Source organism: Notechis scutatus, chromosome 2 (genome assembly GCF_049901735.1).
Source record: "Notechis scutatus isolate UNSWTSFEM ecotype Mainland chromosome 2, rNotScu1.2, whole genome shotgun sequence".
NCBI lineage: Eukaryota > Metazoa > Chordata > Lepidosauria > Squamata > Elapidae > Notechis > Notechis scutatus.
The window spans coordinates 170,229,025-170,247,869 of NC_142010.1; the positions used below are offsets into that span (position 1 = coordinate 170,229,025).

Below are 18,845 nucleotides of genomic sequence, written 5' to 3' on the forward strand. Positions count from 1 at the left end.
CCCACCACTGGAGCAATACCTGAGAATTACTTTCTTTTTACTGGGAAATTTCCCAAATAACTGTTGGAAAAAATTCAGTTCTATAAGATGACTGCGGGGGCGGGGGGGCATCAATTTAATGTGTCTGTTCTCTACACAACCGATCAGTGGTGGCTATGAATATCACAATAATTGGTTGTTGACCAGTGCATGACAACCAACTGATGTTAATGTCCTCTACTCTCAGATCACAAACAAATTTCAATGAGGTGAAGAGCAGACTGACTTGGACTACAGGAGTTAGTACTGTTATGATTTAGTTGTCTTGTAGCTATGAACTCCTGAGTTCACTGACTCGACCTTTACGGAAGGGAGGTCCTCCAGCACAAATAACTTGCTAGAGTCAACCTTTAGCCTGGCAATGAGGCTGAAGAGGTCAAGGAAGGAGCAAATTGCTGGTATACCAGCAAAAACTTCCAGCTACAGATAGGATCTCAACCTAGTCACCTGCAGAACAATACTGAGTCTCAGGAAATTATTAGCACCACCATTCCCTCCTATTCTGGAGTTGAGGTTAGGGTACAGAGAGATTACTCCATCCGTGCCTTGCCAGGTCTCAGTGAAACATGCCACATCTCCAACATCATATCATGAAAGAGCAAATCTTTTTACAAATCATTATGGCATTCCTTTGACTCAACCCGAGTCTAAAGCTTCCTGTAATCTGGTAACAAAGAACATGCTGGGTTGGATTATATCAGTCAAAAGATGGGAAAGAAATCAGATGTCTTCTTCCCCCTTCCCCTGTAACCAACAGATCCCTGCCCATCACCTCCACAATCCTTTTATTACTCTTCAACCTTTCGAGCATCCTACTTGCCCCTTCACCTAATCACCTCCCCTCATTTGCATCATTTTAACAGCCTACGTGCAGCTGTTCTAGCAGATAAAAGCAGGCTGGCCCTTCTCAGAAAAACTCCAGGTTTTAGCCTTCCCACTTCCCTCCCTGCCGAGGAGACACATTTACACTCCCAACTCTTATTCTCTGAACTACTTCCTCATGCATAATTTGAAGACTTGACTATAGTTTTTAAAGCTAGTTGATAAAGATGATTCTTCTAGAAGAATATTTATATGCATCCATTACTTGGCGATGTCTTATCGTTAGAGTAGCATTTGCTAAAAAACCTTGCATATGCCTGCCTTTGATCCCTGATCTCATTTGTGATAACTGAAATTTTAACATTCTTAGTTCTTTTGAAAATGATTAGATTGTTGTCCTTGACATATTATGGTTCACTTGGGAAGAACAAACATGTAGTTGATGATGTTTGGATCTGTTTGTTCACGCCAGCGCATATTTTATGAGATGTAGTTTAAGGATAACTTTTATATGCTTATTATAAATTCAGTTTATTTGTTTGTAAACATTAAATTAAATATTGTTCTGATTGATCTCCTGAATATTTTTAGTTTTTTGGTTTTGTTTTATTTAAATCCTTTTCAACTGAAGTTGGCCTTACACCCAATTTAAAACTTCTCGATTACCTCAGTAGGATTTATGATACTGCTCTGGTTAAAAGTAATAGTCTTTTTATGCTGCTATATCAAGAATTGGTCACATGCATTTAATTTTAACTTGGGTGCTTCTATCTAGTTGCAACTTATTTGTTAAATTTGGATCTTCTCAATAACTACTTTGCAATGGTCTTTTCAGTATTTGTTTCTTTTTCTTATACAAGTTGTCTGGTTCTGTCATGCAAAACATATTTATTGTTTGTGCAAAGCTTTATGAAGGTTTGCACATAATGAAAAGTGATTTAGAATTCTGTTAAACCAAATATTTCATCACTAATTTCCTTCTCTCTTTGGTTTAGGTTAATATAAAACAGTAACAGTCCTATATTATAATATTATAACATGGCATAATATTAATGGCAACCTGTGCTGTCTATCAAGTATTTTATTTGGCAAAGATTACAGAGTCTTTAAACGCATGCTGTTATTTGATAGAGCTCAGAAAAATGGCATCTCTTTCATCTTGGATATCTTCACTTTGAAGCTTCTGCTTTGTTGTAATGCTGTTGCTAGCCTTGTCAGGTTTGAGTGTACCTTTAGTGCAAAATTCAGTTTAGCTGATACATCAAATGATTCTTGTTATTTTGTTTTCTTTCTGCAAAAGGGAATTCGTTTTGACCCAGAAATCCCTCAGACGCTCCGACTAGAGTTTGCAAAGGCCAATACGAAGATGGCTAAGAGCAAATTAGTGGGAACTCCTAATCCCAGCACTCCTGCCACCCCCAATGCAGTACCTCAGTTCATTACCAGAGAGCCATGTAAGTGATGGAGTTTCATTGTTAAATTAGAAAAGTGACATATGCATCTTCAAAAGCAGAATGTTTAGCAAACAGCATGCTTAGCTTTTTCAACAGTTTTATTTCTGTTTTCCTTGTTGCTATGAAAATGATGAATATGGGGTTCTTGGTTTGGGTTTTTTTCAGTCGATGGATCATTTGAATGCTTTTCTCAATGCCTATGTAGGCCACCGGCATGCAGCTTCTCCTTCAACCTCAAAACAAAGCTTTGGTTCTCTGAAGAAATCTTGTCATTTAATCAGGGAATTATTCACATTCCGTAACATGGCTAATATTTATGGAGCGTTTCTAAGAAAAAAAAAATAAATTACAGCAACAATCTGTGTCTTAGAATGAATTGCACCATGATGTGTGATGGAAATGTGTACATTTGAGTTGGATGTGTATGTTTTCCTGGTCATGGGTGTCCACAGAGGTTTCTTACTTTCATAAAAATGCTGGTTGAGGCTTGCAATGCAGCACAGATTTTGTCAGTTTCACCTTCCTTCTTGGACATCGCTGCTGTACACAGTCATGGCATTTCTTTTAAATCTTCGGTCAAGTTGCTTTTTTCTTCCTAGACACCTAGTGGATGTGTCAGTCAGGGAATAAGACAAGAATATGGAAGAGTAACTAATAAAGCAAGGATGTAGAGGCTAAGTTTTATGAATTGTTCTTGCATAGAAACTTCCATGTATATATCAGGGCCTTGCTCACAAATTACCTAGAGTCAGAATGCATAATCAAATGACCAAGCTTGCTAGTGATGACAAATCATTCAAAATGGCAAACTATTTCTTATGAAAACATGCTTGCAAATTTGCATGACTTGCAAAGAGAGCATGTCCACACTGCATTTCACTTTGCTTGTATGAGTAGCTTATTAAGATGGAACAGCTGAGGATTTTGCTGTTGCTTCAGGTAGCAACAAAATTGCATCTATCGCACCAACAGCATTTTTTGTTTGCTTTAGAACGGCAAAATAAGGATGATACTATGGTGTGATGTTACATATCAATTCACAGAATTAATAGAATTGTGGAGTTAGATCAGACCTCTGCAATATATGAAAACTAATTAAACTATCTGGTTTAACCCTCCTCTTAACAACTTCCAAAGATGGAGAATTAACCTCTAGTAGTAGTCTGTTTTATTGTATACAGAATTTACAGGCAGGGCATTTTTCTTTAGATTTAAATGAAATTTTAAATGTAATTATACCCATTATTTTTGGTCCCACTCTCTGTAGCATTGGAAAATAGTTTCTGTGTGTCTGAATATTGATACCATACTGATATTAATATCATGTCTCTCCTCAGTCTTATTTTCTTTTCCCCAATTTGAAGAACTCCACATAAGGCATGTCTCCAGATCTCCTTTATTACCTTTGTTGTCTTCCACTGACCTTTTCTATCTTGTCAATATACTTCTGGAATGTGATACCCAGAATTGTGGAAGGTACTCCAGATGTGATCTCACTGCTTGTCATTTACCCTCCTTCCTGAAATTTATTTAGGAATTTATTCTTCTTTGTTTTATTAGGAACTATTTTTCCTCCTATCTAAGATAATCTCATACTCTGTAGTTAGAAATATTGATTTGTGAACAGCTCTGACTATTATCAGGGACTACCAAATTTGCTAATAAATACTTCTATAAACCACATCCCATATGTTCCTTGGCTGGCTATTTGCTGCTGTGTATAGACTAGAGTATACAATCATATAGTGTGGAATTATGGGGGTTCTGAAAAGAAAATTTGAAACTAAGCAACAGATCTGGTATATGTGTTTATGCAAATTTGCATATTTTTCAGGTTTATAGTTTGCTTGTTAGAATTGTGAAAGAAGTAGCGTGAAAAAGCAAATGAAATGTTCAGACATTTAAGACTTCCAGTTTTGGTAAAGATTTTATTTAATGGAATGACTGAAATGTTATCTTTGTAACTGGAATCAAAAAATAGTTCTTGCTCACAATGTGCTTGTTTGTTTCCTTTGCGGCAGAATTGTCCCTGAACAATTTTGCATGACTTTAGTTTTGCCAGAAACAGCAGTAGGACAAAATAAACAAGAGAACAGACCATAAATAACTATGAGTTTTATCATGCTGCCTTAAATTCTCTTAAAACTCTCTTCTATCTTCAGTAGATCCATGTAGTTTAAAATCATAATAGAGAATGTGCACCTTGATCTGACAATTATGGTTTTGTTAATAACTCAGTGTAACTTTTTCAGAACAGCTTTGATAACTTGCACACCCCAGTCTCTTTTTATTTTCACCATTTAGTTTGAAAGTTCCCTTAAGAAGCCTAAAGTTAATGTTTATTGTAGTAGCATTCATATTTTACTCCATCTTTGTATATTGCACTGGATAGGTTCTTTGCTTCCCCAGAAGCTTACAACTTAAATGTCAGCAGAGAAAAGTCCACAGAGAAAGAATGAAATGCTAGAGGCAAATGTAATAGAAGAAAGTGTGAGTACAGCTGCATTGTTTTGAAAGTTTCCAAACGTTTTATTGGAATAGAAAAGAGACTGGGAGCTTGGGCGTACAAAAGTGCTCCTTGATGTTGCTTTCTTGTTAAACTCCTCCCATGTGACATCTTATGGATGAGGTTAGGAAATGGTATGAGTGTATTTATTAGCTTGTTCCCTTCCCAACCTTAGGAATGACCACAGGCCTTTGGAATGGATGATAAAGGGAAGGTTGCTTGCTTTAGCTCTTGCCAACCTTTTCCTGTTTATCTTACTTTCAAATTGACAGCATTTATGCTTAATGTTTTATATAATTAATACGCATCTTTGTCAGCTCCACTGAAATGAAACTCTTGAAGCTATTCTTGAATGTTTCTCTGTTGTTGGCATAGGGCAGGCTGTGAAAAGAGAGGATTTTAAACAAGTGACATAAAGCTGGTTCTAAATGAAGTCTCTTGCAGTTGAGTTTCTCTTTTGTCCATAGATAAGACACTTGCCACCACATTAGGGATACACAAATTGTTAAGCAATGCTATCAAGAAGGATCAGGGAAGGCAGCTCTCTACGAAAGATAAAAAGAAGGGGAACCTGCCACAGGCCAAAACCTTGTTCTTGGGTTGCTGTTCTCAAAAGTGTGAGGAGTAGTTGTAACAGCTTTTCCTATCTGCTGCTTCCTATTACTGTTGTCTCTCCCAATTGTTCTGTTTCTTGGGATATCTCTTGCAGGGTTTCAATAGATGCCGTACTGTATAAGTCATTAATGGCAGATTTGTGATAAAGTCATGTTCCACTGTTTTGTATCAGTTCAGAAATGCCAATATTTTGTGATAAAGCAAAATTGAGATTGAACTAAAGCTAAGTAAAGATTCTTTTTCTAGTGACTCTTGTCATATATCTTAGTGCCTCTCAGAAAAGACAAGCAACCTTACATATTTTATCCTGATGTGCTGATTTTGCTGCTGTAAAAACAACGGATTCTTACATGTTTTCCATTTTTGCTTGTGGTATTTGATAGATAGAGATGTTTGTTCGATAGTGCACTGAAAATGACAGGCTCAGTGATGGAAAGGGTAAATTAGTGCCAAGGATTATTAGGGAAGAACTTGATAATAGGCAGAGATACTAGCATAACTGACAAAATTGCTTTGGAGTTACTGCATATTGTTTGCCCCATGTCAAAAAGTAGATCATAGAATTGGAAAAGTTGCAGAAAAGGGCAGTTACAATGATGAGTTGGTTATAAAATCTTCTGTTCAAGGAAAAAATGAAAAAAATGAAGCTGATATCATGATTCATTGTGCCTACTTTTTGTCCTTGTTTCAAAACAAAGCAAGACGAAGCAGTGGCTTTAGGTTGTTGGCCCTGATAAATAAGTTTGAGCTTGAAGGTTTAATATTGCAAAATTAGAACCACATAAATGTACTCCTTGTTCTGTGATTAGCACTTTGTATGCTTCGTTTTGATAGATTTAGATTCCTCCCCACTCCTCCTGATTCTTAATAGTTAATTATTTTCATTAGGTAGCTCACATGAGGTAATTATTGATTAAGGATTAAAGTTCATTTCATTTCAAAACAGCTGAACAGATTTACAATGACAAAGCCATTGGGGTTTTAAAGGTTAAATTGTGCCAAGTAAACAATAAACAACCAGACTCAATGCATTAAAGGCTGCTTGTTTAAATGGTGCAAATTTTTGATATAATACAACAATTGATAAACAATGACAGGAATTTCAATAGAAAAAAAAATATCACATTGAGTATTAGGAGAAAATCTGGTTTTATTGCTGGTATATTAGCATTGATGACTAAAATGGATAGTTCATTGTCTAACAATTGTTGGAAATGTAATGACCAGGCTGGATTATGGTTCTATATTGGATTGCAATGTTGCAAAATTCAATGATTTCTGAATGGGATTTATAAATAACAGAATGAAACAAAGTTTAAACGCTGATTTTCCTTTCCAACATGATACTTTTAATTAAATATTACTTTTCCATGCAGTACATTGAACTAACTTTGTGCGTGATAATTGCTCATAGATACTTTATGCTTCCTAAATAGAAATTCCTACAATTCTTAATCTTATTTTATGATTTTTGTAATGTTTTTGGTATTGATATTTAATGTAGATATTTGATACTGATACTTGGATTTTGGCAATATGTGGTAGTTTAAAAATGTTGTAGTATATTTAGATATTTAAAACTAATCAAAGAAATATTTAAAAAAACCTATTTCTCTCATGCCTACAAATTTCCTTTTTATTCATCTTGTACACATTTCATTCTTTCTTCTTTTGTTGGTGTGTGTATATTTTCCCCCTTTTCCTTTTTTCTCTTCTTAAAAATGTTTAATAAAACATTTTCTGAAAAATAGTGCAGAACTTTTCGGTCTAGGTGTCATTGATTTTTGCATTTTATACCAACTGCAACTTTTAAAGAGTTTCCTAATATATCCATGTAGAACAAATTGCAGTAATCAAAATGGGATGTAACTAAGGTTAGATAATCTGATTAGTGACGGAAGGCTCACAACTGGCCAAAGCATTATTGACAAATCCAGTGATAGCTGAGAACCTTTCTCAACCGTGGATCTGCCCTTCAATGGGAATGAAGTCCAATCCCAAACAGGCTGAACATTATGAGTCCTATTTCTTGCTTGTTAATTTAACCTCTATCTTGCTTAATATTTATTTATTTGTCAAAAGCTTACAAGATAATAAACATAAGTATAAATACAGGAAATGGGTACAAATAGTTGAGGACAATAGGGCAAGGGATGGTAGGCATGATTGTGCGCTTATGTAATGTCCCTTACATACCTCTTAGGAAGTGGTTAGTTTGAGGGAAAAGGAGAGTGGATTTGGGGATGTGACAACAGAGTGAGGTTTAGTAAGTCCATGTCAGTTTGTTCTCCTCATCGAGACCATTATTGAAATTAGGCAACATTCAAAGAAACTGATTGCTTCCTTGAAATGAGATAGCAAGGAACAACTTTTAATTATCTTCTCAAGCAATTTATGTAGTTGCTCAACTGTTTGTCTATGAAATGGAACCCATTTGCAGTTCTCCTGCAACATGAGCTCATATTGCAGAAATTAGGAAGTAAAATGGCCAAATTTCAACAACAAAAATTGTGGGCCTTGTATGGGATGGATTTAAGGATGAGAAACAGAGTAACTTCCCACAACCAAGCCCAGCCTTAATCCCTAACAAAAAGGTAGCTGCATGCAATCAGACCTGGAGGACTATTGGATATAGTGTCTATTGTCTAGTACGCAAGATGAAATTCCTAAAGATGAAGGTCATGCTGCTTCCTTAACTCCCGAGTTTTTCAGAGCACACATTGGCCAATGAATACAGCTTTCCTCTTTCCTCTCATCCAGGTCTCAGTGATGTACACAAGTCACATCAGCACTTCCATCTGAGATTAAATCTTGGATAATGGATAAAGTTGTGAAGTGCACAACTTTTAAGAATGGAGGTCCAATTCATTATTTATTTCCTTGATTCCTTTATTTCCTAAACTGCCATATAAAAGAAGAGAGGCCAGCCAGCTGCTTTATCTTAAACGGCTAGATTTCAATCTCCCATCATGTCTCCTTATAACAGCTATTACTTAAATAGGCTGATCTATTTGCCTAGAATTTTGTAAGGATTTGAAAAATACATTTTATACAATGTAACATGCTACAAAATGCCAGGACCTATAATTTTATATATTTTGTGAGAAACATTTCTGAATAAATTTTTAGCTTCTGTCACACTGAATAATGGGTATTGTTTTTGGCTTAACCAATTCATTCTATATTCATATGTTTTTCTTTTTGTTTACTTTTAATTATTTGATCATGTGTTTCAAAGGCTCTGACACTATGAATAATGTGATTGTTCTTAGAGTGATGTAGATTCTTGCATGGGTAGGGTTATTATAATGGAGTAACTATCAGGAAGAGTATTTTTAAAACTCTCCCTTCATAGAAATATTTTCAGATGAACATATCTTAGGAATATTATAGGCTGCATGCTGTGCTCACCTGAGGCCTCTTGTATGGTATTCAGCAGCCATCTTGTCAAACATGAGAGTTATCTGGGTCCTATGCTGCCCTCCAAGTGATTTATTGTCCAGTGACAGGATGATGCGTAAGATGGCTTACAAAGGATTCAATTGTTTTGGCGGGAGATCCCAGTCAGTCCCCTTTACCCAATTTCCCAGGTCTATGATCATTCTTTAGAAACCTATATATTTCTGCTATTTATAAAATAATGTAGATGATACAATTACATACACTGATGCATTGTTTCGCATTTTAATATGTAATGAAGCAAACAGTAGATTGTTTTCTTTCAGAATTTCCCAGTTGTAGCATCAAGTATAGTTTCAGCTGTAGTCATTGATTCAAAAAATATATTACAGTCTTTCCTGATGTGGTGTTCTAGGGATGTGTTAGACTATGATTCCCATCATCCCCACTCAGCCTGGCTGATATTATCAATGTTTTCGTTGATTGCTCTTAATTGGTAGAGTAGCTTACTTTGATTTTCTCTGTCTCCTGTTTTGCCCCTGTTGAAAAATATCCTTGTTTTTTTAATGTAAGATATAGATGTTGATTTTTCATAGGTTGTCTCACAGTAATCCCTGATCCCCTTTATCCCTGATTTTCCCCATTTTTGCTTTTTAAGGAAAGAAGAGTGGTCAGAGAAACCTTTTTAGTTTGGCAGTGGAGACAATTTGCCATTTTGTTTTCTGCACTTATTGTTTTTTAACAATGACCTTTCCTTATTCTTCTCTTGCAGATGAACTCACAGTGCCTGCACTTTACCCCAGTAGCCCTGAAGTGTGGGCGCCGTACCCTCTCTACCCAGCGGAGTTAGCACCTGCTCTACCTCCGCCTGCTTTCACCTACCCTGCTTCACTGCATGCCCAGGTAATTTATATCAATCAGTCACACCTTCACCCACGTTATTCCTTGATCCTCTTCAGAGCTCACCATACAACTAACACTTGTCTGCCTAATAGGGTCACAAGAGCGAAATTAATGATCACTCCTCAATCAAACTGATCCATCCTCTAGGGATCACTGGACTCATCCTTGGTAAAATGGCAGCACCCCCTCTGCCTGATAGAACACCTTTCTCTTCTTGAGTAATTTCACCTCCATTCACTTCAGGCAAATAGAAATATCTCCTGGGTCTTTGTACGCATATATATTTTCTTATATATATGGATTGTGCTCCCCAGACTTGCCTTTCAGTGGTTTTAACTTCCAAGCTTCACAGGTTTTGAAATAGATCCAGGCAAAGTATGTAAGAATATACTTTTAAATACATGTGTACCTGTAGCTTAAGAAGACACATGGAAGCAAAACAAAGCCAATGGCAGAGGAAATATACATGTAATGATGATGAGTGGTAAGTTGGGAAGATCTCCAACAGCAAATTGTTTAATAATAATTAAATAATTTTCCCTGTTGAAATAATATTGTCCCCAATCAGTAGTAATTTAGATGCAGGTCATCCTACTGTGCGCATCTTGGTTGCAGGGGATAACCATATCATCACTGAAGTCACCATTTTGCCTCAGTACCCTTGGGAGTGGGCTTTAAACTGGCTGCTTATGAAAATACTCTATTAATTGTAAGAAAGTGAGTATGAATAACCATTTGCCAAGTGAAAATGTGCTTGTAATTATTTGCTATTCTAGTTGTTTGTGTACTTTCTAGTGATGAGTAAAACGCTGAATAGATGCTTGGCAAAGATGATGATCTACATAAACATTAATGAACTGAAACATTAGAACTGAACAAAAATGGATTCAGACTCTTTAGGTTTACAATTGTGTGAAAGAAAATATGGGTAGTTCTTAGTGCCTTGCTTAGTGACTGTTCACAATTAGGTTGAAAATTGATGAAAAAGTACTACAACTTTACTACCAATCTTTACATTATGCCCTTTGCAGGTCTATAAAGCAAAGGGAAGCTGAAGTAAGATCATAAGCACAGTCACTGTTTCACTTTCAGATTACTTTGGTTAACAACTGAGTTGCCATTCCACTTATGATGCTAAACAAGGACTGTCTATATACTCTTTTAATTCTGTGATAGTTAATTAATTCTTAATTGTTTGGGGTGATAAGACGGGCCTTCTATCCAATTCTGATGCATTAGCTATCGGGGTTTTTTTGGGGGTGGGGGTGGGGTAGAAATATTGATTTGACATGATGGGAGATAACAATGTCCCTATGATTCTGAGATTCTATGGGGCAATGTCTAGATTGAAGATCTCTGTGTGTTTTAAATAAAAATACTAAATAAAGCTACTTTTGCATGAATATCTGAAAGCTTCAGCTGTCCCAAATGTAGCTGGTAAACTGCTACAAAAATGGAAGCAGAAGTGGCATGGTTTTTATAAGAGCAGCAGTAATTGTGCATTTATCAGAATGCTAGTAGACTTTTATAGTGCCAGGGCTTAATTTATTTGAAGTTTTGCAAAGCAAGCCTCTCCCACTGCATGAGGGAGGAAGCAAAACTACACATCCGGCATGTTCTGTGAAACTACTGGGAGAGGCACAGACCGTGGCCAACCTCTCTGACACTCCCTGAGCCTTAAGAATACTTAGGAAATTAGCCTGTTTAGGTGACCTCTTTGTTACTCTATAAAGCAGCAGAAGATAGGAGTTCTGTGATAGTTGTGGTATGTTCGTTGTGGGCATTCCTTAACTGTAAGCTGCTTCAAGGGCCTGATTGAGTTGAGTAAGCTAGTCACCCTGCACAAGGGAGTTGGGGAAGACATTTGTTTCAGACTATATGCCGGCAGAAATCAAAGCAGCAGCAAGAATAAAGTTTCTTTGCCATTTGCTAATTAGTCAGTCTTCATAGCCCCTTCCCTGTAGGATTTTATTGCACTTTGGTAAAATTTTCACTTGATAAATGGTTAGTTGAATCCACTGATGGTCTTGTCCAGAAGAGAAAGTGTTATATATAATGCATTTACTTAAGAATTACGTTTTTTTTAGATGGGGAGACAGATTGCTTTTCGGGGGCTTCCAGGGGTATGACTGGAAATTTGAAAAGGCGTGTCAGAGGCACCCATAGAATCTCTTTCATGGCCAGCATGGCCACTCATGAAATACAAATTAATTTGAAAATTGACACGTCCCACAGGATGCTCTTTACCATAACTAATGCAATGAGGGAGAGGACAGGAGGAGTTGAGCAAAGGTTTTTGTGCAGAAATACAGCAGGAGTAGAGGCCGGTGTGTTGCTTTGTTTTGCAATGGGGCAGCTTCATAATTCATTTTTATTAAAAGAATCATTTAAGAAAAGAGTCAGATGATGCAATGAGTTCAGCAGGTGCAAAGCAATACACCTTGGAGGAGCAGCGTCCACAGGGGAAGGTCCAAACAGGAAAGGTAGCGAAAGTGGTACTCGTATCACCTCTTTTGTACATGTGTCAATGTATATAAGAGGGGCAGAGTTTTATTTAAATGCCCCCCTCCCCCCCAAAAAAAATTTTTTAGTAGTATAAAGTTCTAGTAGCAACTAAATAGGTCTATTTTATAGGAACTGAGAACAATATTCAGACTGGTCCAACATCCAGAGACACTGGAAATTTGGGCTGCTTTTGTTATATGAAATCAAACACTGCTCCCCATGAAAGAATATTATGCTAACTAAATCTAAATTAGATAATGGTCATATTTCTTCTGGCATCCAGGGTGGCTTCTAATTTTTCAGGCTAATTAAAATTCTGCTTTCTGTATCATAAACTCTTTTATGCTACAAGGGTTCAGAAAGGCACATCTCTTTTATGTAAGTCAACCATGCAAATATCAATGAGTGCTTCCTGTATTCCAGGTAGACGTTATCTCTTAGGAATGTTAAACAGTCTGAAAACATCCAGCACAGTGTTTAAGTGAAGCAAGGTGGGCTGAATGGGAAGCTCTGGTATGCTCTTCTGAGCAAACTGGGAAAAGCATGGAATGCACACATGCCAGAAACTGAAGTTTTGCCAAATTAGTTTAATCTATCAGATAATATTATTGATTAATTGAATCATAAGTTAGGATTATGTGATAAAATGTTTGCTTTCTATGTTGAAAACTCCAGCAATCAATATCTGACATCTCAGCTATGAGCATTCCAGGAACGACTTCAGGTTTGTAAATCCACATAATTTTCCCTTTAGATTTCCTACTTTGTTCTTTAGGTACTAGAATTTGAGATTCATAGACATCCAGCTGCAATTCTTGATGAAACCTCTTAAACTAGATTTTCTCTTAAAACAGTTGATTGAACAGTCAGTTCTGTTCAGCGAATATTTTATTGTTCATGTTCTCAAAAAGTGATTGAAGATTGAGTGTGATTTTTTTTTTTACTACATCTTCTTGTGCGATGCCACCCACCCCCACTGACCACAACCCTAGTTTTTAGTTTGCTAGGTGGCATAGAATTATTCCTTTCTGGCATTGGGATCCTGTTTATCTGAAACAACTCAGATCTATCTTTTTTAGCAAAAAAAGGATCAGTTGAGTGTTATAAGCTGGTACTTGGTTGTTTGACATAATGAAACTACAAATAACTATTTTGCTATTCAATATCCATACTGTCTATGCAATCAGAGCTCTCAAAGCAGTTAACAATTGATAAAAGTCAACATGCAAAAATAAAAATCTGACATCGTCACTTAAAACCAATATGAATATTAATAATTAAATGCCTGGCAAAAGAGATCCATCTTGAGTGCTGTGAAAATATCAGGAGCTTATGCAATCTCCAAGGCACCTATCCTGCAGGTTACATGTATTGTTTTATTTCCTACAGCTTTAATTAAATTTTGAAGAGAGGACCACTGTTTTTATCTTCTTATACCTATGAAGTCATTACAGCATCTTTCCTGGGAAATATCTTGAGGCATACAGGATGCTTGACATGTATTCTTAAATATTTCACAGTTAACATTATTAAATAAAAAGTGAAACACATAGAATGGGGTGTGTTAATGTTTCTTAGCAAATGCAGCTTTGCCAATGTTTCTCCTAAATATTGAAGACTTGTGGAAAATGGATTGAGAATACAAACCATGAACTTGAGGAAAACAATTTGTGACAGGACAGGAAAAGGAGAAATAGGTTGGAATGGAAAACTATCTTTTATTCACGAATTACAACAGGGCAGATTGCATGTAAAAATCTCCAAACCCCTCTGGACGAGTAGAAGATCAGAGTGCCCAGTAATGTACTGTATGTTCTGTCACAAACACTTTTCCTGCTCCTTGAACCTTGCTGCCTGAAACTCCTAATGTTTTCTGAAAGCTGGTGTAATCTACTTAAAAATTAACCAACAAAGGGGAAAAGTAATGAAACATGGATGGCTTTAATCACTGGGGACTGCCTGGGGAGCATGTCTGGTCTGTAATCCTGCATGCTTGGATGCTCCCTTATAGCCAAGAACATTCAGCAAGTTTAGAAGAAATTGGTGTGAGCTTTTGTTGGAAGTCTTGCTGGCTCACAACCTTTGCTGGTTGGGATAGCCTAAATGTTTCTGAAGAAACAAGGAGATACCTGAGGTGCAGACTTCCAGAGTAATGGAATGCTGATTAACTTTGTGGAATTAATTTGAGGAATTCTGGGAACAGGTGTACTTGTCTGTGTTGTCTTTGCTCAAGAGAACTGTCATGGTTTAGTGTTCCTATCCACTTTCTTAGAAATTGTGTTAGCAGCCAGGATGGAATGGACTCCTTTTTGTTTTTCCTTAAACTGGGGCTGTCCTGCCATAAGAACACATTATTTAAGATTTAAAATCTTCTCTAATACCAAGGTCTGTTTAACCTCTGTTAATGTTTTTCGGTTTTCTTTCTGTTCCACCATTGTGTTTTCTTTTTAAAAAGAGCTCCTTTTTCTCAAGTCCAGCCACTTTTCTGTCCATTTCTTTATTTACTTTTCCTCTTACGCTAACCCTTATTCTCACAACAAAGGCTACTTAATCCACAGCTACCAAATTTAGGTCCTATAGATCCCCATTCGTTTGTTTTTTTATATATATTTTTCTCCCCTCCTCAATCTTTTGTGTATAAAAAAGAAATTTTAAAAACTGATCTCAGAGAACAGATCATTTTTGCTATGAAAATTTTGAATTTTCTGACCCTGCTAGTGTGCCTAGATTAACAATAGATACTATCCCAAAGGATTAATGTTTTAATTTGTTGATAATCTTAAAAAACAGTAGGATTTGTCCATGCAAAGTCAGTTTAATTTACTATGAGTGGATAGCCGAAGCACATGAAGGTCTGTTTGAGATTTAAAAAGTTCTGAGGTGGTAAATCAAGCCAAAATTAATCATGACTTCAAAACAACCAACCCTTTCAAAACAACCAAGCAGATCTAATTGAGACTAATTTGTGTTGAGCATCCTTTATAAAGTTCTCTATCAGGCATTCTTTCATAAGATGGCTGACTCTTAAATAACTTAAGCATTAAAGGCTTTTAATTATTTTGACCTGGTATTAAAATTTTCAGTCCACCAGAAGTGGACAGCTATAATAAACTTACTGAAATAATAAATCTTCTGCCTCTAGGAGAATTATGGCTATTACAAGATAAAAATGCAATCCAGTTGCTGAATTAAGATGTTTCCCAATTAAAAAGCTATGTAGGTAATCCTTGTCTTATAACCACAATTAAGCCCAAACTTTCTCTTGCTAAGTGAGATCACTGTAAAGTGAGTCTTGCTTCATTTTACAACCTTTCTCATCATTGTTGTTAAGTGAATTGCTGCAGCTGTTAAGTTAGTAACATGGTTGTTAAGTGAATCTGGCTTCCCCATTGACTTTGCTTATCATAGAATAACAGAGTTGGAAGGGACCTTGGAGGTCATCTAGTCCAACCCCCTGCGCAAGCAGGAGCAAATATTAGCCTCTACCTGGGATCGAACTCACAGCCTCCTGATTGTGAGGCGAGAGCTCCACCTCTAGGCCACCGCACCTCCTTTTATCAGAAGGTCGCAAAAGGTGACCACATGACCCAGCGACACAGCAACCATCATAAATACATGCCAGGTGGCAAGCATCTGAATTTTGATGATGTGACTAGGGGGATGCTGCAACCGTCATAAGTGTGAAAAAGGTCATAAGTTACTTTTTTCAGTGCCGTTATAACTTCAAATGGTCACTAAATGCATGGTTGTAAGTGAAGGACTTCGTGTAGCTCAGTCCATGTTTGGAATGTAGACGGTGACAGGTTTAATTCCTCACCATTTTATTTAAAAGATTATCAGATCCCTGAATTATATTAGGAAGGATCAGTGACTGGATGATGATTAGCATCTGGTAGAGGTGCAAGGTTGGACTGAAAATATGTTGTTGAGAACAGAGGAGGTATTTATGTCCCTGCCCCAAGTTCCTTCTATAATGAGGGATGGAAAAGAAGTTTGTACCACACAGTAAATGTATGATTTCATTCCAGCCTCAGGACCGAGTATGTCATTGTGTGAAGATGAAGCATATTCATAAGCTGAATCAATTAGTCAATTGTCTCACTGGGTCACTGTAACTGTTTTGAAACCTGAAACCTGATTTTAATCAGTGTTAGTCAGCAACTTCACTTCCATTGCTTACAGTGGATTAAATCATGTTGCAGTCTAAAATCCTGGAGAACGTTCATCGTCCCAAGAAATCTGCAAATGTTTTCTCTGACCTGCCATAATTCAATACCGCATCTTCTCTCGTCTCTGTGTTTTATGTTCTGCTTTCTTGACAGTGAGTTTTCTAGTTCACTTTGACCTTGCTGAACAGGTTATTATTGTATTTTGTGCTTTCAAAGCATGCTATCAGTGATTATGAGCCCTACTCACTGCGAGCTAAACAAATCTGGCCTGTTGACCCTCCATATTGCTCCCACTTTTGTTGTTTTCAGTCCACTGCAAGGCCAGGAGCAAGGCAGAGCATCACCCTCTCCAATTATAAATAAAGAGCCACATACCAGCCACTGAAGGCACATTTTTCCAAAGATGGCAGGTTTTATGCTTCTTTCTGTTGTGCCTCCACTGGACTACAGGTATGGAGGTGAGAATCATTGAGGATAAGTCCAGGAACAAAGACAAATTCCTTCCTCATATGGCAAGATTAGTCCTGCTTTAGGCATGAAAGTCAGCCAGTCGCTCTGTCTCAGCCCAATCACCTCACAAGGTGGTTGTTGTGGGGAAAATAGGAAGATGTAGGAGTATTAGATAGGTTCACTGCTTTGAGTTACTTATAAAAACAGTAAAAACTCTGTTTTTGTCTGTATGTATGTGTTCATTCTGAATTAAGACTGATTAATCATAGAAAACATGTTAGGGTTCTAGTACATAATTCTTTGGAAATAACCATTCACAATACAGTCATAGTTAAATTAAAAGGGCAAATTCTGTGCTAAGAACTATAGTGAACAGAACTGAAAAGGAAATCCAGTATCTTCATTTGATGTGGCTGTATTTGGAATACGGTCTGTGGTTCTGATTACCCTATTTCAAAAATTCTGATTACATTGTCCTTAATCTTTTTTTTAGAAGGAAACTAAGAAGGATCAAAAGTTTATCTTTGATGAAACAGCAACATGTTTCAGACTTTTGTTCTGAAAAATACTGGCTAAGCTATTTGAAAATATTTATTTGTATCCCGCCTTTATTGTTTTTACAAATAACTCAAGATGAACATATCCAACACGCTTCCCCTCTCCTATTTTCCCCACAACAACCCTGTAAGGTGCTTTGGGGTGAAAAAGAGTGACATATGTATTGTAAAATTATGAATTGGCGATAAAATCAGATTAGATAATAGAAGGTATCTCATACAATCACTGAGTTTGTGAAATCAGTACAGTTTATGATTGTGTGACTTAATATTTTTTCATTGTTTAGGAGCTCCCAAGTTGCAGAAGGCAAAAGCATGAGAAGGTTCATGTCCTGTTTGATTTCATATTCATTTATATTTTGTGTTTTTAAACTACACATCTCCCTCAATGAGGGAGATGCACAGTGTATTACTTTTTGTAGATGTTGGATGAGGAAATTTTGTTCCTCATATTGTAGATGAGGAAAATGTTAAATTAGTTAGGTCCTTTGTATAATTCAGCCTGGATTGTGCAATTTATATAAATTTAGCAAACCAAGCAAATTTTCCTTTGGTTTATTTTATTGACAAAAGGTTTAGGCTTGGAAATCTGTAGGGTAACAATATCTGACCTTCCAAAAATCCAAACAACCACTGGGTACATACAAAAAGTTCTAGCACCTTGCTTCTATGTAGAGATTATCTCATATGGAAGCTGTAGGGCTTTTCCTCAGCACAAACATGTTAAACTTTGCTAGCAATCACTGTCTTGCCACAGGCATGATGCCCACAAATGATGCTCTAATTTACTCTAAAAATTGGGCACATTGAGGGCAGGGAATAACAAATTCTCCTCCCACCAAATACCACCAGCTAGTAAGAAAATACATATTGATTATTTTTCTTAATGTGGATGGAGATAGGGATTGAGACGCAAATTAATGGCTAGATAAATGTTTCTCAACCATAGCAATTTTAAGATGCATGGATTTCAACTTTCAGAATTCCCTAGCTAGCATTCTGCCTGGGAAATTCTGGGAGTTGAAGTCCACACATCTTAAAGTTGAGAAAGATAGCTAGATTGATGGATCCAAAGGAAGAAGTATTTGCCCATAGCAGTGGACAATACTACAGTATCAGAGCTAGCTGATACCACCCTTAGTGGCTACCTGATTGTAACACCATCTGAATGGTTGATAAAGCACATCAATTTGTACCCATAGCAAAACTGTTGTGGTTTATTGCTTGATGAAAGGGGAAAACAATGCTCTAATGTGGAAACAACTAAGGATGACTGTAAACTGTCTCAGAACTGTACTGGAGTTAAGATGAATGTAATGTCAGGAGGAGTTGGTAGAAAAAAAAAGATTATTTGAAATATCTGAAAAATACTGGGCTTCTCTATTTCAAAACCCCTGTACTGAAGGAATACAGAATTGCAAAGAGA

The 18,845-nt window shown here is 36.7% G+C and overlaps 1 protein-coding gene across 5 annotated transcripts in view; it reads left to right on the plus strand.

Moving 5' to 3' along the window:
- RBPMS (RNA binding protein, mRNA processing factor) overlaps positions 1–18,845 on the plus strand; it is a 113,079-nt gene that overhangs the window by 73,241 nt on the left and 20,993 nt on the right. For 4 of the 5 annotated variants that reach the window (XM_087957365.1, XM_026672908.2, XM_087957367.1 and 1 more), the window contains 2 exons: positions 2,162–2,315; positions 9,608–9,738. In XM_087957365.1, coding sequence (XP_087813491.1) covers positions 2,162–2,315; positions 9,608–9,738 — 285 coding nt within the window. The remainder of the gene's footprint in view (positions 1–2,161; positions 2,316–9,607; positions 9,739–18,845) is intronic. The other variant, XM_087957368.1, reaches the window with a different exon arrangement.